This window comes from Thermobia domestica, chromosome 2 (assembly GCF_964235325.1).
Source record: "Thermobia domestica chromosome 2, izTheDome1.hap1.1, whole genome shotgun sequence".
Taxonomy (NCBI): Eukaryota; Metazoa; Arthropoda; class Insecta; order Zygentoma; family Lepismatidae; genus Thermobia; species Thermobia domestica.
The window spans coordinates 267489902-267513371 of record NC_137455.1 but is presented as its reverse complement, the minus strand read 5'-3'; the positions used below and the strand labels follow the sequence as shown (position 1 = coordinate 267513371).

Sequence of the window (23470 nt, the reverse complement as noted above, 5' to 3'; positions counted from 1 at the left end):
CTAACGTAATGTTCACGCGTGCAGAACAGCATGTGTTTATCAAATTCCAGGTGGCACGAGGGCGAAATACTAGGACAATTCACAGAGGATTAGTAGAGGCCTGTGGTGAAGCTGCTCTATGGTATCGGACGGTGGCGACATGGGTTGCAGCATTTCAGGCGGGACAACAGTCAACAGACAAAATGCACGGTGGAGGGCATACACGAATGGCTACGGCGAAAATCATCTTGCAAGACTACGGACACTGCTTGACGGTGACGGTGAATTGGCGCAGAAGCTGAACATTTCTTTCGGATCAGTGTTCCGCATGCTAACACAAGATCTTGCCATGTGGAAAATTGCAGCCAGATGGTACTCCATGCTCTGACTGAGGTTCAAAAGTGGCATAGGTAGGAATGTGCGCGCCTACACCTTCAACGTTACAATGAGGAAGGTGATGCGCCGTATTATTGCAAGTGACGAAACGTGGGGAAGATCTTACGAGCCTTAATTGAAACGTCAGTCGAATGAATGGCGCCACCCAGAATCACCAAGATCGAAATAGCTTAGGCAAGAGCCAGCAAATGTGAAGGTGATGATGATAATGTCATACGACAACGAAGGCATTATCCTGTCACATCAAGTTCCAACGGGCGTTATCGTCAATTCTGCCTACTATGCTTCATACCTCAGTCACCATTTGCGATCAGCATTGTGGTGCAAACGTTCACACCTTCTTGAATCTGGACCAATTCTCCTACACGACAATGTCAGATGCCATACAGTCAATCCAGTACATACTCTGTTACGATGATGGGGTTGGGAGGTACTGGAGCACCCGTCATACTCCTCGGATATGAGCCCCTCTGAATTTGATCTTTTCCCAAAAATTAAAGAACCTCTCAGGGGCAAACATTTCAGAGACATTCCCTGCATTGTTCGTGCCTTAGGGCGCACTGTCAACAACCTCTCATAAAGTGGGGCTTTGACAGGTATTCAACGGTTACCAGACAGCTGGCGAAGGGTTCAACAGGCTGACGGAGATACATTGAAGAACTGTAAGCTTCTTGATGTAAGCGATTCACTACATTCCATTTCACAACTATGTTGCCACTGTGAGTGAAATGATCCTCGTATTAAGCAGTGTTGTAAACTTTATCAGTGTTTACTTTATCTTCAGAACTGTTTACGATATTTAATTGCTCTGAGCATCATAATGATCTTTACATCTATTGAAAACCGTCTATGTGATTCAATATGGTACTTATCTCAGCACTTTTCGAAATAAAGTCTTTTCATAAAAGTTAAATTTTCAGTTCCTTGTAACATTGTTCCTATTCATTTCAAGTAAGTCATATCATGATAGAAATTTTAGAACTAAGGTACTTTGGGCGTTCATTGCCTGTCCTGTCTCAGATTCGTTATTATTGTAGTATAGGCCTCCAAAAATTTGGAGATTTGTGATAGTCTCCTTAATTTTCAACACTGAATAATAAATGTGATATTTTCAGGTTCATTTAACATGTATATTTAAAATGCGAACAAATCTTAAGTGTGCCATTTGAAAAAATAAAAGTTTAAGTTCGGCTGACAACACTGTTATTCTGATGGTATCTCAGAGTATGTCAATGTCTCCTTGTCGATATTTTCATGAAAAGAAATTGGAATGTTTTTTATAAATTACTTTAAAATATACAAAAGCATATTTATAAATAGTCCACTATATATATATATATATATATATATATATATATATATATATATATATATATATATATATATATATATATATATATATATATATATATATATATATATTTGTCGAATGTGCAAAAAGGATGATAATTTTGCCCGGGGTTGCCAATACTGATAAAGTTGAGCATGCACAGGAGTCTGCCTTAGTATACTGTGCTTACAACAGAGATAGGATCAGCCGAGCGAAGTTCGTACGTGCGAGTAGGAATAAGCTGAATTGGCTGCCATAATACAAAATCCCGCTAGATATGAAGTGCCCTTACAGCTCCGACCTTGCCCCAGCGAAGTTTTCCTCCGCCTGAAAAGTGGCTTACATCGAAGCGTTTCAACGAAGTAAAGTGCTCAAGCCATCAGTTCTGGACGGGCTACACTCACAGTTGGGAGATTCTTACACGAGGGGTATGTGGAACATGAGGGGTTCATGCTTACATGAGGGGTTCATGCTGACTACACCGACATGTAGCCGAAGTATATACTTGTATATCCGTCCCAATAAATTTCTTCTCCTTTTCTTGTTTTAAAGTATGAACCCTTTTTTCTACACACACACACACACACACACATATATATATATATATATATATATATATATATATATATATATATATATATATATATATATATGTGTGTGTGTGTGTGTGTGTGTGTGTGTGTGTGTGTGTGTGTGTGTGTGTGTGTGTGTGTTTGTATTAGTGGTATGATGGTGTTTATGCTGTAACAGCAAATTAGTATTTTTTTGTAAAAACAAAAGTAACTTGTATCATTTTATCTTACAGAAAATCTCAACCCAATCGGAAACCTGCTCCAGTCGTTTTGAAATTAGAGTATGAAGAAACTGATATTAAAGCGAAGAGTCATCAAGATTTTATTGTTGCTCATGCTTCAAATACCCACAGAAGCAAAGCTGGTAGAAGTAGTCAAAGATTTAGGAGTCCTCGCTCTTCAATGCGAGATAGAACAAGCATTATTCCCGGTTCAAGTAGTAGTGATTTCAGATTCCAATCCGTTGACCTATATCGCCTCAGTATTCATTCACATAATGAAGGGAGTAGTGACTCAAGCGTCTCATTCTCAGATTCAAGCGAGGAGGATTCCCTGTCATCATCTACGGATTCAGATTCAGATTCAACAACATACGCAAGTGGGACAACCAATTCACAAGCCATAAATAAACAACGTTTATTGCGTCGTATGATAGATTTCTGTGATATACCTGCACTTCCCCATTATTTTGTTTATATAGCATGGTAAGTTTCGTACTTTCTTATATTAATACATTCATAGAATGCATATGCTAAAGATCACCTTAATTTTTCAAATTGCAATGTATAGGATAATCTTTACGATACTTACTTCTTCATTGTCCGAATATTTGATTTCTGATTTCTTCAAATTGCTTATCTTGTTCAAAGCGGCACTGTTAATATTAGAGATGCAAGGGCTCAAAAAAAAACGGCTTTTTGGAAAAAAAACTCGGTTTTTTCTGCTTCGCTTTTTTGCTTGGGAAATTTTGGGCTTTTTTCAAAATTCTGCTTTAAATTGATAAAGCAGATTTTGTTTCGCTTCTCTATAAATACAAAAAGTCATTTAATTAGTGGTTAATGCCGATAATAATATAAAACCTCGAAAATAAGCCATGAATTTCAAAAAGATATTTCAAACAGTTTTACTTCTCAACATATTTACATTATGAATTTCAAAGGATTAACCAATGTATATAATAAGATTTGTTTAACCTCCTATATACAAAAGTAAGCAGGGTTGGCAAGAACCATGGTTGTTTTTGAAAATGCCAAAAACCCGTTTTGGGGGGGGGAGTTTAAACTAGGTTTTTTTGGTTTAAACCAGGTTTTTTGGGTTTAGATATTTTGCTTTACATATTTATATTACATGTTGATAGAAATAAGTTTGTTTCGCTTTGGTGTTGTTATGCAACAACGGGGTTATGCTAGAAGAGGTCACATAAGCTTAAAGAAGTCCGGTCAGTAAATTTCTTAAATTGGGAAACTCCCCTCCTAGCCATCGGGAAAATCCCGTCATTCTTTTAAATGTAAAACAATAACGGGAAAATCCTGTTATTGCTTTGCATGTAAAATTTAAAGGTCAACGTATCATAATCAGAACGCTAAACTGAGGTATTAAATTACAAATTTAGTACGTACATATCATTGAAAGTCCAATCCAAGCTAATGTTGGAAGCTAGGTAGGCAATCGATAAATATTGCCAATTTCTATCAATATATTTAAGCAACCTTGGCTTCTTTATAAAACAACAGGCATTCAGGCATGCAGAAATATACAATTTGGTTTCGTTTCGTATGTTCAGGCTTAACATCCTTACGTAATACCGAGGTTATCAAAGAGAAGACTTTCGCTTAAAGTTACATCCGAACCACTACTTTGTTTACGCATGTGGTTCGACCGAGAATTGAACATGGGACACCTTGATTAAAAGGTGAAAAGGAAATAAAACTAATGCAGATGGTTTGATATGTGGAAACGTCACCATGAAGTTCACACGAATCTTAATTTTCGTTCTTTTTATTTTTTGGTTTAAACCAGTTGTTTATTATTTTTAAAAAAGAAGAAAAACAGCTGGTGTAAACCAGCCAACACTAAAAGTAAATACTTCTTTTAAAAAATATACAAATAACTAGCAAAATTCTATGTAATATTTTTACTTCAAAATATCCCATACCCTTTTTTTGGAACAAAATAAAATTTAAAATAAAACATAAGAAAATTGCTTAGATTTATAAGATACACTTAAAGGCTGCACATCTGGTGCTGCATATCTATGCGCTGCTGTCTATCTGGTGCTGCATATCTCGGTAATTTAAAATTTGTTAGTTACCATGTTCTTGGCTCACACCCTTCATATCATTACAGAACTCTCTCAACCCCACCACCACCAAAAGAAAAAAATGGTCTACGGAATATATTTGTTAAGATAAATACAACTGCACAACAAACATGACTGAGTGGAGCTTTTGTGTTTCTATCGGGAAGTCCGGGATTCAACTCAGCATTCGACCATTCTGACAAAGCTTTTCTTCATTCCATCTGTGAAGTAGAAATAGTGCGTGTACTGTGAGTTGGCCGACTTCCTTTCTTATTGTTTTTAAATCATTATTACTAATTACCAGCAGTGACGGTTTTGCGAAGGTTAGGGGGGCGGTCTTTCGGACTGAAGCCTGTTCCCCCAAATTACGGAATGTCTAAAACAAACGAAATATCTATTAGTTATGCCTTTACTCATAAGCTTTAAACTTCCGTCAAATAAAAATTACGAATGTTTAGAAAAACTAAGCATTAGTCAGAAAAACCCCTGCCAAAATACTTTTCTAAATCCGCCACTGATTCTCAGTATAAAATGATCTTCAAGGTTGTATCCGGAAGATTATCGTTAAATATATAAACGAAACGAAATATTAGTTATGCCTGTACTCATAAACTTCAAGCTCCCCCCAAATAAAATTAGGACATTTTAGAAAACGAAACAATCAGAGAAACCCCTCCCAAAGTACTTTTCTAAATCCGCTACTGAGTATAAATTGGTATTCAAGGTTGTATCCGGAAAATTATTGCTAAATCGTTGTACAGCTACAGTATAACAGAAATGTGGAAGTACGGTTTGACGGATATATTGAAAAACGTACTCTTTGACGGAAGTTAAACTTTTGCGCTAGAAGTTAGATTACTAAGCTCTTAGAAATGAAACACGAATGACAAACTAAAATGATCTAGAGAAAAAAATGTCGATAACTCAAAAGTTAAAATAAAGTTAAATAACCTCTAAAACTGCCCTCAAATACTATATTCTTCATGTTAGCTTTAATTCGTAAAGCGTGTGTTACATCCATCTTGATGGTGCATTTTAGAGCGAAATATGACATTTAGGTCATGGAATTCTTATCTAACTATATAATATACTATAAGAAAGCTATTTAGATAGAAAACTCATGAAAATTAAAAAAGCGAAAATTTCCCAAATTCTCGTTTTTTAAAAAAAGCCGGCTTTTTATGTGAAAAAAACATCGATTCAAAAAAGCCGGCTTTTTTGCATCTCTAGTTAATATACCGCTAGGAATCCCCGTCTGATTTTCCAAGCCATCGAAAATCCTAAAGTATAGTTTTGTTGTTTTTGTAATACCATATGGGTATTGTCAGTGGAAATCTGTTTCGTTAAAGAACATCGTAATAAAAATGAATAAATAAGGAGTTCTCTCGCTAACAATATAACTGAAAGGCAGTTCCACAATTTGTTTCGATAGCCGTGAGTGTTTAGCTCTTTCTTTCTGTGGGAATTCAGAACTTTTGAACTCGGCTAGAATCCCTGGATCGAAGGGCACCTATGTTGTGGTTTCCAAGGGGGGGGCAAATATAAGCGAGGTTTTAAATATACTTTCAAATTTTCCTATAACTAATGTGAAAATTCTATTGGGCTTTCCATATTCCCAAGTAACATTTTCTCTTAGGGGCGAGCGCCCCACCTTCCTCCATGATGGGCGCCCTTGCCTGGATCCTTTTATTTATTTTTCAAAAACTTTTCCGCTGTTCTTAGTTTACAATTTTTGATCTTATAATTCATTTCCAATTTTTCTTTCTTCAGAAGTCGTGCTTTAAAAAGTCGCTTACTGATTGCCGTTAGTATCCGATGATTTCCCAAACACCAATGGAATGAATAATCTGAGAAATTTTTGTTCATTTTTAAGGGTACATGGACGGGTACATAAACACTAAATGGGTAAAAGCGTTATTTCCTTCCAGTATATGTATTTACAGGGGGATGCCAAGAATTTCCCCCTGGCATAATTATTCGACCACTTGAAGAAGAAAATTTTCGTCCCTAACTTTCCCCCTTTTAGACAGTTTTTTCGAATCTTCATGAGGATACATAGGTAGAAACAGGAAACAACTTCTATTTTGTAGACACAATTACTATAATTACGAACAAATCTTGTTAAGGAGATTGATTTAACTCCCTTAAATATTTACCCTGTCCGTGTATCCGTCCTTCCGCAAGACGAAAACATCTCAAGGATCACTTGATTGATTACCTCCAAATTTGTTCAGTATTTAGAGGGTCAAAAGTTGGGAATTGAGCTCGACTAAAAATCCACGAGAGCTTGCTGTCGCTGATACTATATTCGGATGCGCTACCATGCCGTTTAGTCACCAGCTTTGCCCTGCCCCCGTCTTACTTAGATATCATTCGCGCCTTTTAGTGGCCACTTGGATATACATAAATCATGAAAGAAGTGTAATTTTTCAACAATTACTTCTCGTGATCCCCTTGAACTTCATCTTTGCTAGATAGGGTACTGTCATGTCACCCAGGACAAATCTCTTGTAGGACGCTAAGAAGGAAAAGAGAAAGAATTATAGTTGTTTAACAATTATTTCGAGTGGTGTACCTAAAGTTGACATACAAAATTTGCTTCACATACATTGATTCACCAAACGTCTGGTTCCTTACGTCATATATATATATATATATATATATATATATATATATATATATATATATATATATATATATATATATATATATATATATATATATATATATATATATATATTATATATATGCATGCTCGGCCATTAAGATTACAGGATACAAACTTCGTATGCTCAAACGTTTGGGATTGGTAAATATGCGCGCAGGAGCTACGATATATCAGATAGTGTCCAAGCTAATCCCAACTAGTATTGATTTCTCCCCAGACAGTCCTTTTTATTTAAAAAAAAGTAGACAAGTGCTCATTTGTGAACATATTATTTATCTTTATTAAAAGGATAGAAGCAGGCTTTAGTAGAATTCGTAATTCAGGATATGACTTACATTACTACTTTGAGCCTCAGACAAAATCGTTTTGAAAGCAGTAAAAAACACACCTCATCTCTACTCTCAAAATATTGTACTTATATCAGATTGTTCGGGGTAAGTTGATAGACAGTGCTTTATAGAATTTTGAGGACATTCTTATGATACACTCTCTAAAAAACGGTGATATGTAACTAGGATATACTATTGAGATCTATTAAAGCGTTTAAGTGAAAAATATGAGATTATCGTGGAAAGCTGTGTAAAATCGTTCTAATGCACCAAGACAAAATAAAGTTTATAAGTGTAACAACGAACTGCGAAGAAATAAAATGTTGTCTCGCTAAATTTAGTATCTTCAAACATTTTCTGTTCCTTAATTTAATAATTTAAGACTTTGGGGCAAAACCCGTCAAATCCAAAAAGTGAAAGTGTAAAGGAGATAGCTTCACAAGGGTTTCTCGTCATCCGTTTTCTTCAAACTTGGGACATATATCCTAGACCAAAAATAAATCAACACGTATTTTTTGGGGGGGGGTTTGTTTCTTTCGGTAAATAGGTTAAGGGGAGCAAAGGGCCCCTTTCAAAAAAGGGCCTCCTAGATTAAAAGGGCCACATTAAAGAAACAAAACTCTGTCGATGCAAAGACGACTTCAAAGTAGAAAATACTTGTTTTGTTGTTTCCGCGAGAAAAGGGTTGCAGGGGGAATGGCTCAATTTGAAATGACAAAGCACAGCACACAATCATTACGGAAATTGCATTTCGGTGGAATTGCTTAAAATCGTATATACTTTGCTCCTGAGGAAAAGTCTAAATGGGTACAAACACAAGTCACTGACCGTTTGGCCACTGCAGGGCCACAACGATATTGTGGATTTCGATGAAAATGACAAAAACCGCGATTTGTTGTAGGTTGTGATCCTGAGAAAAAGTCTCAAAAGGCACAGCCACCAGTCAATGACAGTTTGGTCACTACAGAGACACGTTTTTGAAAGCAGTTAAAGGTAAAATTATTCTAGATTTGGGTAGGATTGCTTGAAATTGTGATATGTTGAGGATATTGTAATCCTGAGAAAAAGTCTCAACATGCACAGCCACAAATCAATGACCGTTTGTCGACTACAGGGAATAACTAACTAACTAACTAACTCTATGGCCTATGGAACCCGGAGGTTCAATGCCGCGTTCACTAAAGCTCTCCACTGACTTTTATCCTTAGCCAATTGGATCCAGTTTCTACTTTGTATTTCTATCTCTGCGAGATCCATCTTAATATTGTCCTCCCATCTGTGCCTAGGCCTTCCTAATTGTCGTTTTCCGATTGGTCTTCCAGTCAAGACCTTTTAAGCGTTTCTACTTTCTTCCATTCTAGCTACATGACCTGCCACCTAAGCCTCCTAGACTTGACGACCTTAACAATATTGGGTAAACCGTATAAACTATGTTGTTCCTCGTTACGAAGTTTAAGCCATTTCCCATTTCCGTTCCTCTTGGGTCTGAATATTCGTCTCAGGACCTTGTTTTCAAATACTTTCAGTCTATGTTCTTCCCTCAGACTAAGCGACCATGTTTCGCAACCATACAGAGCAACAGGCAGGATTATCGTTTTGTATATTTTAAGCTTCAAATTTCTCGACAGAATTCGCGAAGACAAGAATCTGAACCGAATAGTAACAAGAATTCCCCGCTTTTAGTCGATATTTAATTTCTTCGTGAATATGATTTTCGTCTGTTAATATTGATCCTAGATATTTGAAAGTATTCACTTTATCAAAAGTATTTAATATTTTAACGCATCCACAATTTGCCGTATACGGTCCCGACGCACTTCCATGTAATTAGTTTTCTCTTGCATTTTCTTCTAAACCCATGTCCCTGCAAGCATTTAATAAGATCTCTACGTTTTTTTCTATTGTTCTCCTATCACCCCTATTAAATTTACATTATCAGCATATGCCATAATCTGGTGAACACTGTTCAATCTAGGCCCTGGTTGCTATCTTTGATCATCCTTATAGTGTATTCCAGGGCAAAGTTGAATAATAATGGCGACAACGCATCTCCTTGTTTCAGGCCATTTTCGACGTGGAAGCTCGTGGACAAAAATTTTCCTACCCGAACTTTACTTTGGGATTCATTTAAACATATTTTATTTAAACTAATTAGCTTTTTCGGTATTCCAAATTCTGTAAGAGCGTTGTATAATGTTTCCCTCCTAACCGAGTCGTATCCTTTCTAAAATCAATAAATAGTTGATGTACTGGGGTATTGTATTCCCACTTTTTTTCGAGTATTTGGCGAATGGTAAATATTTGGTCGATAGTTGATCGATATCGTCTAAATCCGCACTGATAATCTCCAATAATTTCATCTGCGTATGGGGTCAGTCTTGCTAAGAGAATATTTGAAAGGATTTTATAGGATGTTGACAGAAGAGATATGCCTCGAAAATTATTAGTCAGTTTTGTAGCCTTTCTTGTGAATTGGAACAATGATTGATTCTTTCCACTCTTGTGGCAATTCTTCCGTGTTCCAGATAAGGAGAATGAGTTTGAGTATCTTGTTCCACAATTTTTCGCCAGCAGCTAAAATTAACTCAGCCGGAATTTCATCTACACCCGGAGATTTGTGTTTCTTTAATTTCTTTATAGCGATTTCTACTTCTATTCGGTTGGGTTCTGGAATATACGATTCTGCGATGTGTACCTCTTTTTCTTTACGCACATTAGTTTTTGGCTGCGTGTTCAGCAAATCGTCAAAGAAATCTTTCTATCTATTTAAGATGCTATTCGTATCAGTGAGAACTGTACTGTCAGCTTTCTTTAATATATAAGCACGAGGTTGATAGCATTTCTAAAATTCGTTGATCCCCTTATACATGTCCCGAATGTTTTTATTTTTACTATTATCTTCAAGTTCCTTAATTTTAGCTTTTAAAAAATAACGTTTCTTTGTTCTAAAAGTTTTGGAAGTTTTCCGCCTGATATCTGCGAAATTTTGTGTAGTTATTTCATTCGAATTTTGTAGCCAGCGTAATTTTGGCTCTTTTCTCTTCTCTGCTAGTTTAATGCATTCCTGGTCGAACCATGGTTTGTTCCTACGTATTTCCGCGTGTCCCATTTTTTCTTTTGCTGAAATTTTAATGCTATCTCTAATTTCAATCCAAGTATCCTAAACACTAGTGCACTCCGAATCTTCTGAAACCGAGAATCTATTCGAAACTTCAATCTGGTATTCCTCTCTTACCTGGCTCTCTTCTGATTTCTTTAAATTAAATCTCTTCGATTTCGGACATTGAATATTACCTTTAATTAACGATAATGTCTCTCGTATTATCGCTGCTACCAGGTAGTGATCAGTGTCACAATCAGCCTCTCTAAACGACCTAACATCAATTATGCTAGATTGCCTTCTTCTATCTACTAAAACATGAGCAATTTGATTATGTATTTTTCCGTCTGGGAAGGTCTAAGTGTATTTATGAACGTCGCGATGTGGGAATTTTGTACTCTTCACGATTAGGTTTTTGGATGCTGCAAAGTTCACGAGTCTAACGCCGTTGTCATTACTTTCCTTATGCAGACTTTTGTTCTTTATAATCGGTTTGAAAATAACCTCTTGACATACCTTCGCATTGAAATCCCCTAAGAGAATTTTCATATGGTATCGCGAGAGTTGGTCAAATATCCATTCCACTTCTTCCAAACATCCGACAACAGGGACACTTTTTTAAAAGAGCACATTGTGACGGTACTCTGGATTTTGGTGGAATCGCTTGAAACCGTGATATATTGTAGATATTGTGATATTGTAGTCTATTGTAGATATTGTAGTCTCAACAGGCACAACCACCAATCAATGACTGTTTGGCCACTACGAGGCCAATTTTTTGAAAACAGTAGAAGTTAACGGTATTCTGGATTTTGGTACAATTGCTTGAAGCCATAATATGTTATTAATATTATGTTCCTGAGAAAAAGTCTTAATGGGCACAAACACCTATCACCTGACCCTTTGGCCACTTCAAGGCCACGTTTTTTGACAACAGCAGAAGATAGTGTTCTGGATTTCGGTGTAATTGCTTGAAAAAGTTATATATTGTAGATACTGTGATCCTGAGAAAAAAGTCTCAATGGGCACAACCACAAATCACTAACCATTTGGCAATTCTGGGCCACATTTTTAAACCAGCAGAAGGTAATGATATTCTTGAATTTTGGTGGAATTGTATGAAACCCTGAAAATTCCTATCCCACAACCCGGAAAAGAGATGGGGAGAGTAGTGGCTAACATCATTTTAGCGTAGACAACATTCCGATGTTCATCTTGCCGGACAAAGGAAAACCCTGGAAAGCCCTAGACAATTTTTCTCAGGATCACAACACCTACAACATATCACAACTTCACTCATTTACACCAAAATCAAAAATATCGTTATACCTGATATGTTTTCAAGAATCTGGACCTGTAGTGGTTAAACGGTCAATAAATGGTGGTTGTGTCCATTAAGATTTTTTCTCAAGATGAGAAGATCTACAACATATCACACTTTTACTCATTCTTACTGAAATCCAGAACATCGTTATTCTTGGCTGTTTTCAAGAAAGTAGCCTTATGGTGACCAAGCGATTAGTGATTTGTGATTGTGTCCATTGAAAATTTTTCTCAGCATGACAATATGTACAAGACGGTTTCTGTCATTTTGACCGAATCCAAAATATCACTGTCTTCGGCTCGGCTGCTTTCAAAAAAAGTGGGCTCGTAGTGGCCAAACGGTCAGTAATTGGTGGTTTTGTCCATTAAAACTTTTTCTCAGGATCATAATATCTACAGCATATCATGGTTTCAAGCAATTCCACCAAAATCCAGAATACCGTTAGGTTCTGTTTTCAAAAAAGTGGCTCTGCAGTGGCCAAACGGTCAGTGATTGGTGGTTGTGCCCATTGAGACTTTCTCAGGGTCACAATATCTACAACATATCACGGTTTCAGTAATTTTTATCAAAATCTAGAAACCGTTGTATTCTGCTGTTTTCAGAAATATGGCCCTGTAGTGACCAAATCCTCATTGATTGGTGACTGTGCCTATTGAGACTTTTTCTCAGGAACACAATATCTATGAGAGTGGGCTGATAAGTTCTCGGCCCGACCCAGAAGGACTTGAGCTGCAGGCATGAAAGTGTGAGGCTATTCAACATAGTCCCCTCGAAGGTCAACACACTTGGCACTTCGATGCTGCAACGTCTCCAACCCCTCAAAAAAAATTCTCAAGGTCTGCAAAAAATGTTCCGCAGTTGTTATCACCTCTTCATCACTGTGAAATTTCTCTCCTTTCAGAGCTGTTTTGAGTTTTGGAAACAGATAATAATCAGAAGGGGCAAGATCTGGCGAGTAAGGTGGGTAGTCAATGCACTGAAACCCTAGGTCCCTCAGAAAATCCATTGTTCTGCCAGCCTTGTGGACGGGAGCATTATCCTGCAAGAACAAGACACCTCGTGTCAACTTTCACCGGCGCTTTTCTTTAATAGCGTCCGTTACCTTAGCCAGCAGACTGCAGTAATACTCTGCAGTTATGGTTGGCCCTTTGGAAGGTAGTATGAGAGTAAAACACCATCCTTATCCCAGAATATTGAGGCAAGTACCTTTCCTGCGGACTTTTGTGATTTGAATTTTTGGGGCCTTGGATATCCTGAGTGGCGCCACTCGCATGACTGCTCTTTGGTTTCCAGATCAAAGTAATGCAACCACGTTTCATCCTGGATAACAAGCCGATTCAAAAAATTGGCCTTGGAGTTCGCAAAATGCCGTAAAATCACCTGCGATGATCTCACACGTTCGCGTTTCTGATCCACTTTCAAACATTTCGGAATCCATTTCGCAGAAAGCTTGCGTATGTCCAACTGATCATGGATTATGGACCCAACACGTTCTTTGGATATATGCACTTTGTCAGCTATCTCCTAAAGCGAAATCTGTCTGTTGCTCAAAATCAGGTCATGAATCTGGTCCACTTTCTCCGAAGTTGACACTAACACTGGCCTGCCACACCTGTCACCATCTTCTGTTGAAAATTCACCACGCTTGAAGTTCGCACACCATTTCTTCACAGTGGAGTATAAAGGGCACTGTCTACCCAATGTGTCTAGCATGCAACCATGGATTTCCTTGGGCGACTTCTGTTGCAGGAAGAAGAACTTAATACACCTCGCAACTCCTGTTTGGTGAATTTGACATCTGGCTCCGCCATAGTTCATTCAATCACCTGTAAAATAAAAACTGTTCATGGTAGACTTGTGAAATTTGTTACTTAAATATATAAAAGATCAACATTTCACATGACCAATTACATCAGGGTAGTACATTCGGAAGTGGGGCGGGCCGAGAACTTATCAGTACAACAGAACATCGTACAACATATCAGTTTCAGTTATTTTCATCGAAATCCAGAATATCACTATCCTCGGCTGCTTTCAAAACAGTGACCTCGTAGTGGCCAAACGGTCAATGATTGGTGGTTATGCCCATTTAGGCTTTTTCTCATGAACCAATATCTACAACATATCACGGTTTCAGTCATTTTTACCGAAATTCAGAATATCGTTATATTTGACTGTTTTCAAAAAAAGTGGCCCTGTAATGGCCAAACGGTCAGTGATTTGTGGTTTTGCCTATTGAGATTTTTCTCAGGAACATAATATCTGGAACATATCACGATTTCAAGCAATTCCACCGAAATCCAATTTCCGTAATGATTGTGTTGTTCCTGTCATTTCGAAGGGGGGCATTGCCCCTGAAACCGTTTCCTCGCAAAAACGACAAAAGTATTTCTTACTTTGAAGTCATCTTTGCATCGGCAGAATTTTGTTTCTTTAATGTGGCCCTTTTAATCAAGGAGACCATTTCTTGAAAGGAGCCCTTTGCTCCCCTTTACCAATTTTCCAAAAGAAACAAAAAATACGTGTTGATTTATTTTTGGTCTAGAATATATGTGCAAAGTTTGAAGAAAATCGGATTACGAGAAGCCTTTGTGAAGCTATCTCCTTTACACTTTCACTGTATGGACTTGATGGTTTTTGCCCTAAAGTCTTCAATTATAATAAACTGCACGAATGGCTGATAGTGATTTCCTGAACACTAGAACTCCGGATTTATTTTCAGGTTTACTACAATTTTATGGATCGATGAAAGAAATGATTTGCACTAAGTAGGAATCACATTGGGATATATAGAAAAGGTTTTACGCCTGTGTCAATAATCCCCGTGTGATACATATACTATAAAACTGTACGACAAAAATAACTGAAAAGTACAAAATATAAATAAATAAAATCACCCAGTGGGATTCGAACCATGGTCAAAGGAATCGCTTTCCTCCAATTGTAGGGATAGATAACGAACTCACTTCTTAGCAACCCACATTGTTCGTTTTTCATCGATTTTTGTGGTCGAAAAGCGTGCATGTTTTACCTACAACAAACGTTTTTGCATTTGCTAAAGTATTTTCTTTTAAAAGTACCATTACATTAAGCAACCATACAGAAGCTGAGTATTTCGAAAAGCGAATTTTGAGCTGTGTTCGGAAGTATCGTTATTTTCTTCTTGCAACTTCTCCTCCTATTATTTCGAATGCGTTGTTGTCAAACTGACAGTTTTAAGGGACTTCAGAAAAAAATCAGGCGCGTAATTATATTTTGGAGAAGTATGCATTAAACACGATAGGAATCCCATGCTTTCAACATATAAAGTATTATGATAATATTTCAGATCTAGGGCCTAATTCTGTATCAGCCTTATCAAAATTTGCGAACCGCAACCCAGCGCCAAACATGTAAAATAATCATACAGTAACTACGATATCAATCGCAAAATAAGACGGAAAGTTTGCGTTGCACTAATTCGAACTGTTACGAATTAACACCCCTAGAAGATGGTATTGTATGTCCTGTTGTTCGTTTTTTCACTTTACAACAAAAGGAACGTCTTTCGCACAGCCTTGTGCGTACATTTAAAATGACTCATCAATAAACTGAAAGTCTTACAATAATAATATTCAAATAATCATTCTTTACGATTTTCTTCTTCTGAGTTCTCGCACTTGCTGTCACTTTATCAATCTATAAATTATTTGTCATAATTTACTTTCGTTATCCATCCATTTCTTCTAATCAATTTAAAAGAAATTTCGAAATCTGTTTTATGCTTTACATATTAAAGGCATCTCGTAAGTGATATACGCATTAAAATATTGTCATGTTTCATTAATTTATATTTTGAATTGTACTACTCCTTAATGTGTCCATTCATGAAAATGTCTCATTAGTTTCACAAAATCATCTAACAATCTTACAAAACATTAATAATAAGAACAAGAAAATGGATTTAAAATATAACATTGCTCAGTGAATCGTTTACCAAAATAGATATTTTTGAATTTATTTGTTATTCTCTCCGGTCTTGATTGTTCGACTATTATTCTATTATTCAAAGTAGTCCTATCAATGGTATGTGTGTTTGTAACACAGGGTGCGATATGGGCCATTCTATTATAAGACATTCCAATTTGTTCCCATCATAGAAGAAATATCCTAGTAAAATGTACATCCAGCTGGGCATGAATTATACGATAAAACACAAACGATTCGGTTGCTCCTAGTAAGAAGAGTAGTATCATATATTACCCACCTACATTTATGAATTTGTATTCTCTTTAGTAGCTTTCACGTTTTATTTTGTTAGAGTAAAATTTTGTCTACGTTATTTAAATTTTGGTAGGTGTTACAAATTTTGTTTTTCTGTAATGTTTAGTGTCCCAATTTAGATTTCTCTTTCGTGATGTGCATGCTTAAATTTCACACTTGTCTCCTTTATTTTATCAACGGACACTTAATGTGGTAATATTCTTTCTTTGTAACACGGGTCACCAAATTTTGACAGATCATATTTCAGCCCTCAAACTATAACTTGAGTATAGTCTACTAATAACATACTATTCTAACTATATATTAATGCTATAATAAGATAAATATTTTTATTTCCTGTACCACGTGCAAAGTTTGTTATTAGTCCGAGCTATCCTTACTTCAGGAGGATACTATTTGTCACCGTACTTAACAATTTTGAGTGTTGAATAATTAAATGTGCACATGTTTAAATATTCCAACAAGAATATTCACATCTATATTTCATTTCATTTATTTACTCCATCTAACCAATACATGGTATTTGGAGGGTTCAGTTCACATAAACATATTATGTAAGATTATAAAAACATATGATTTACAGATGTGATTATACATATAGGTAAAATATTTTTACATTGTTATACATATATTTCTTGGTATTCTTTTACACTATAAAATTCTTTCTCTGTTAGATACATTTTTAAGTTTTGTTTAAAGGACCCCGCACTTTTCTTATGGAAAGTGGCTTTCGGCTAATGTTGTTTAAACTTCGCTGGTTGATATTTCTTAACATGTGGATCAAAAGTCTCAATGGGCACAAAGACCGAAATCCACTCCTTCCTCCCCAAAAAAAGCCTCCAAGTAGCTGGGGGGAAGAACTGATTTCAGCATGTAAAACAATTTGTTGTTTTAATCAACTCAACAAGGACCCCAAACAACCACATGTTAGACTATCAAACTACCCCACTTGACACCGCCCTTTGCCCCCACATACCCCCCCCCCCCGAATTACCTTACGGATGTTCCATATTACTGTAGTTTATAGTTGCGCGTATGTGTTGAAATACCTACAGTTTTCGTCTCACCGACGATATAATGGGTTTCACGTATCGCTGATTACGAATCTGAGGTGAGAGTTCTAGAATTCAAGATGGAGGATCAATATGGCGGATCAAAAACACGAAACTCCTGAATGTAGCCACAAATAGCTTTTTACTAGGGTATTTTGGGTCGTTGGTTACGAATTTGAGGTCAAAATTCTTGAATTCAAGATTGCAGATCCAATATGGTGGATAAAAACGTCGAAGCCACAAACCGTAGTAGACTAGAGTGTTTTTAGATCGCTGTTTAAGTACGCAACATTCCTTGATACTTCATCCACCATGTAGAATTATTCTTCACCCTTGCCCTTTACCAAAACTCACCCACCAGAAAGATATCTGTGGATATATCTTAATGCTGAACGGTGTTAAAATAATTCATCAATTTTCTGTTCATTATTTTCATCATTTCGGTTTGCAGCATGTAATGTGGTACTTAGCAATGAGTCATCGGGATATCTAATATTCTGTAAATGTCGTGCATGGCCTAAATACCACAAGACACTTGCAACGTGCGCATATGTACCTAATTTACAAGCACCGCTTTGACATGTACAGTAGTAACCTTGAAGAACATTTTGATCATAATCCTGGTCATTGTGTTAGTAGACAGAGGATACCGCGATGCAATTCCTTTACTGGAATATTTAGGAATTGATCATAGAATGCCCGCACTCCTACTACCACGTGAAAGACAACTATCAACAGAAGATGCGAATACTCCTCGACTAGTTACTAAAAGTCGATGGATAGTCGAGGCAATGAACGGGCATCTAAGATCTGTTTTTAAGTTTCTAGCACAAACGTTGAATCTGCAGCATGCAAAGAAACTAAATAGTTTCTATCGCATAGCTGGAGCTATTTTGAACAGATACCATCCCGTTATTTTCATGCAAGATGCAACCATTGAATTAGCTAGAGAAATGAGAAATAGGTCAATCATGCCGAACGTTGCTAAAGCAAGAGTTGAGGTAGATAATCTTATTAGAAAGAACGGTCAATGGGTACCGCTGAATGATCAAGGCCTAATTGATTTCTCTGTACTTAACTTAAACTACTTACGAGATTTCACTGTAGGCACATATCAAGTAGATCTCTCATCCTCTTACGTCCAAGATAAACTAATACGAGATAAGGATGAGCAATTCCAGCTTGACGAAAACGTAACTGAACCGGGATTCCTGCGCATACGTCTCTACTCAAGGTTCCGCAATGCAACTAAGCATCAAGGTTTCATAGCATATGTAGCCAATAATGAAGATGACCAGGATTATGATCAAAATGTTATTCAAGGTTACTACTGTACATGTCAAAGCGGTGCTCGTACATTAGGTACATGTGCGCACGTTGCAAGTGTCTTGTGGTATTTAGGCCATGCACGACATTTACAGAATATTAGATATCCCGATGACTCATTGCTAAGTACCACATTACATGCTGCAAACCGAAATAATGAAAATAATGAACAGGTAATTGATGAATTCTTTTAACACCGTTCAGCATTAAGATATCTGTGGTGGGTTTTGGTAAAGGGCAAGGGTGCAGAATAATTCTACATGGTGGATGAAGTATCAAGGAATGTTGCGTACTTAAACAGCGATCTAAAAACACTCTAGTCTACTACGGTTTGTGGCTTCGACGTTTTTATCCACCGTATTGGATCTGAAATCTTAAATTCAAGAATTTTGACCTCAGATTCGTAACCAACGACCCAAAATACCCTAGTAAAAAGCTATTTGTGGCTACATTCAGGAGTTTCGTGTTTTTGATCCGCCATATTGATCCTCCATCTTGAATTCTAGAACTCTCACCTCAGATTCGTAATCAGCGATACGTGAAACCCATTATATCGTCGGTGAGACCAAAACTGTAGGTATTTCAACACATACGCGCAACTATAAACTACAGTAATATGGAACATCCGTAAGGTAATTCGGGGGGGGGGGGTATGTGGGGGCAAAGGGCGGTGTCAAATGGGGTAGTTTGATAGTCTAACATGTGGTTGTTTGGGGTCCTTGTTGAGTTGATTAAAACAACAAATTGTTTTACATGCTGAAATCAGTTCTTCCCCCCAGCTACTTGGAGGCTTTTTTGGGGGGGAAGGAGTGGATTTCGGTCTTTGTGCCCATTGAGACTTTTGATCCACATGTTAAGAACTATCAACCAGCGAAGTTTCAACAACATTAGCCGAAAGCCACTTTCCATAAGAAAAGTGCGGGGTCCTTTATTTAAGTTTTTTTTTTTCAATTTTATATCATTTGGCAAAGCATTGAATATTTTATTTGTCATATGTTTGGGGCCCTGCTGTACCAGTGATAATTTAGTAAAGTAAAACTTTTTGTTTTGATCTCTAGTCTTATAATGATGACCTTTCACCTCATATTCACTTTGCGTGAGACTGAAAAATGATGCTTCATATATGTAAATGGATGGAACTGTTAATATCATTAACTTTTTAAAGTACGATTTGTAATGTAAATTTGTTGTGTAATGTAAGTTTGCAGTGGTACGAATGGCCTGTTTTTATTCCATAAATATAGCTTTACTTTCAGGAGCGTTATCCCAAAATAGGATGCCATACTGTATGGACCCAGAGTAGATTTGTATTAAGCTTTTTAGTGTTAATCTGTCTTCCAACACTCTTAGAGCATATAGCCTCGAATTTAGTTTATGTATAGTTGCTTCGATATGACTACTCCATCGGAAGTGCTCATCTTTTATAATGGCTAAAAATTTTGTTTCATTGACTACCTATACGTATCTTATTTTTAGAAGTATTGTGGATTCATTGATATTGTTAGCATATGCTGAGTGGAAAAGTTATCGTATTGTTTAAAACACTGATTACTATCAATCCAAAAGCGAAGGGTTTTTTTCATTATGTCATATGCATTATTAACAAGAGCTTTTGCATATTTTCTTTTGATAATAATTGAAGTATTGTCGGCATAGAGCATACTTTTAATATCAATATTGCTAGGTAGATCGTTTATATATAGTAGGAACAAGAGTGAACCTAAAACCGAACCTTGTGGCACTCCATATTTTATATCTCGATAAGTTGATTTGTATTTTATTTGAGAATCACCTGTAATTCTTATAATTTCGACTTATTGCTTTCTATTTTCTAAATAAGATTTGCATAATTTGAGACAGTTTCCACGTATGTTCTAGGTTTTTAGAAGAATTTCACGGTTTATTACATCAAACGCCTCACTCGGATCTAAAAATATACCGAGTTCTAGAAATTTCTCATTTATTCCTTTAATTACATAGTCTATTAAGCTATAGGTAGCGGTTTGGGTGTTTTGTTGGGCACAAAGCCGTGTTACTAATTCGTTATAATATTCCGATGGATGAGAAAATCTAATAGTCTACTGTATATTAGAAGTTAAAATATTTTACTGAAAGCTGGTGGCAGCGAAATTGGTCTGTAATTTTCGACGGATGTGGAGTCTCCCTTCTTGTATATTGGTCTTATTTGAGCTATTTAAGAGCATCAGGAAATACACCATTTATTATTCATTGATTAAATAAATACGTTACATGCGGTCTTTACATAGTTTTATTATTTTTGTCGGCATTTCTTCATTTCTTGATTTATTTTCCCGCAACTTACTAATTTGATACAGAACATCGCTTTCTAAAATTGGTGTCAGAAATATGCTGTAAACAGAACGTAGTATAGCGTTTGCTAACAGTTTAATGGCTGTATCACTTTCTCTTATTTGTACTAGCTTGTCGGCTGTTTCCGTAAAATATCGATTAAATTCGTTACATATTTGAATAGGTTCATCTATGTTTGTATCACCAATGATTAACCTCTTAATATTATTTACTTTTCTATCTTTTATGTGTATGCGATCTCTTACAGCTTGCAAGAGAGAGACTTAGTTTTATTCCTAGAAGAGTAATGATATTGGTGTAGTGTGTCTGATTAGTAGTTCTAATATGAATGCTTTATAGAATTTAATCAAATTGTTTATCTCGATTTTTCTATAAAGTGAAACATTTTTTATCTTCGCTTCAATTTACTATATTCTTTTATTTCCTGCGTTATCCAATTACTTTGTGCTTTTTTCTTTACTGTAAGCTCTGTTTTTGGAAGTGATATGTAAAAACTATTGTTGAGTATAGTAAGAAAATAACTAAATTTGTCTTCTATCCATGTTTCTCATATATGGCGTTCCAATTTACGTTTCTTAGAAAATCAAGAAATTTATTTATATTTTTTAGTTTCGTATTCTAACTTGTATTTTTACGTTTTTGCTTGTTTGATTATAATCCAAGTCTATTTCTTATAATTGGCAAGTGTGATCTGAGAGTCCATCAATGATTTCATATTTTATGTAATCTGCATGTTAATTTGTTAGCGCATTGCCTGTTGCTGTTTTTGAGTGAGAAGTTATTCAAGTTGATTTCTTTGATTATATAATTTAAATGAAATGAAATGAAATCTTTAAGTTTTACGTCCCACGCTTATGCCGGTTAGGCTAAAGGATATTGTGATAATGAGATATGAGTGAAATGATGGAATTATGAAAATGGGAGGAAACGGGAAAATCCCGAGAAAACCCACGAACACCGTGTTTGTTCACCACAAAGCCCATATGGCGTGAGCTGGGATCGAACCAGGGACCCTAAGCACCGGAGATGAACGCTCTACCACTGAGCCTCTATTTTTTGATCAATGATGCACATGGAAGAAAGTTTCGGTTGATCAAACGTTAATTGTGCTACGTGGAAAACATCAAAAGTCAAACGCGGAGAACTTTTGTTTTGTGAAAAAGTTTTCTTTTGTTAACATACAAATTGTGATTTTAACATAGAACTTACAGAATTGTAATATGAAGTGATAGTTTAACATTGTAACTTTTTTAAAAAATTGGACTTCAGGCAACATTGCAATCAGTGTATCTTACCCTAGTTTTACCACAAATGCTTATCATTTTTACATCGCGAACATTACAATCGGAGTTTCTAACATAAATATAGTAAAACTTATCTGATCAATACTTAAATGTTGAAAAACATTCCACTCTCGCTTTATGCTTTAAATAATTCTACACTTTATCTCCAAATTTCCTAGAAAATTGCACTTTAGTTATTTAATTAAAATGTTTTCTTTCTGTTTCTAAAAATTTTCAAAAATTCAAGTGATATCTTTTAACAAAAATTAACAAAAGTTTAAAGTTTTAGGTATGAACATTTTAATTATTTTTCAATTCTGAACAGATGAATATTTTAGATCTCAACTTTGGTGTTAATAAAAGAATCTTTAAAGTTTCTAAGTTTAGTTTTAATTTTTGTTTTTAAAAATAAATATAAATGTTGAAGAAATGTGCACTTTTAAGTTGTAGCAAACACCTTAATAGGAAATACCTGTAATGAATTAGTTTCGGAGAAAATAACTCGTTGTCCACAATATTAACTGACTTCTGAATGTAGTCTTCACTCTATATAGATATCAAGCTTATTCTTTTGACTTTCCGAAAGAGTTTTTCGATATTTTAAATTCTATAGTGAACAGAAATATTATAAAATGAAACTAGTAAAATATAAGCGCTCCTATATTAACAACATACTACACGAGAAAAGTACTGAATGAGCGCGATAAAAAAAATTACAAACAAGAAAAGGTGTTTTAAGGAAAACTTTACTAAGAAAATGTTATTAAAAAGTTTATTAAAATGAATATATAAAAAAATCAAAAGAAATATTTTGATTTTTAAAAAGTGTATCCTGTTCGGTTCATATGGATGGTTATTTTCAGAGTTTATATCGATTTTATATTGCTTATTTTGTAGTGACAATAAAGACATTGACTTTTACATAGAATATAATATCATCGGAGTGAAAAATTTGATACGTTTTAGAAGTTAATAACAAATGAAAACGCACGTCTACACTTGGAAACAGACAATTTTATCTTGAACACTTTGAAAGAATTTGTAATGATGCCATGCTTATAAAATACTATAGAAGGTAGTCCACATCAAGGTCACGTTTATTGTTGATTAACTTGGATATCCAGCCACATCATCTGTAGTTCGATATTGTAAATTTCTCCGCGGCAATTTAGTGTTTTGAAAACGCTGATTGTTCTGTTCCTTATTATTAAATTGTAC

General features: G+C 35.8%; 1 protein-coding gene across 1 annotated transcript in view; it reads left to right on the top strand.

Moving 5' to 3' along the window:
- Positions 1-746: 746 nt before the first annotated feature.
- The window catches only part of LOC145679417 (uncharacterized), a 31475-nt gene continuing 8751 nt past the window's right edge, over positions 747-23470 (top strand). The window contains exons 1-2 of the mRNA XM_081749998.1: positions 747-805; positions 2511-2981. Of these exons, the coding sequence (XP_081606124.1) occupies positions 747-805; positions 2511-2981 (530 nt within the window). The remainder of the gene's footprint in view (positions 806-2510; positions 2982-23470) is intronic.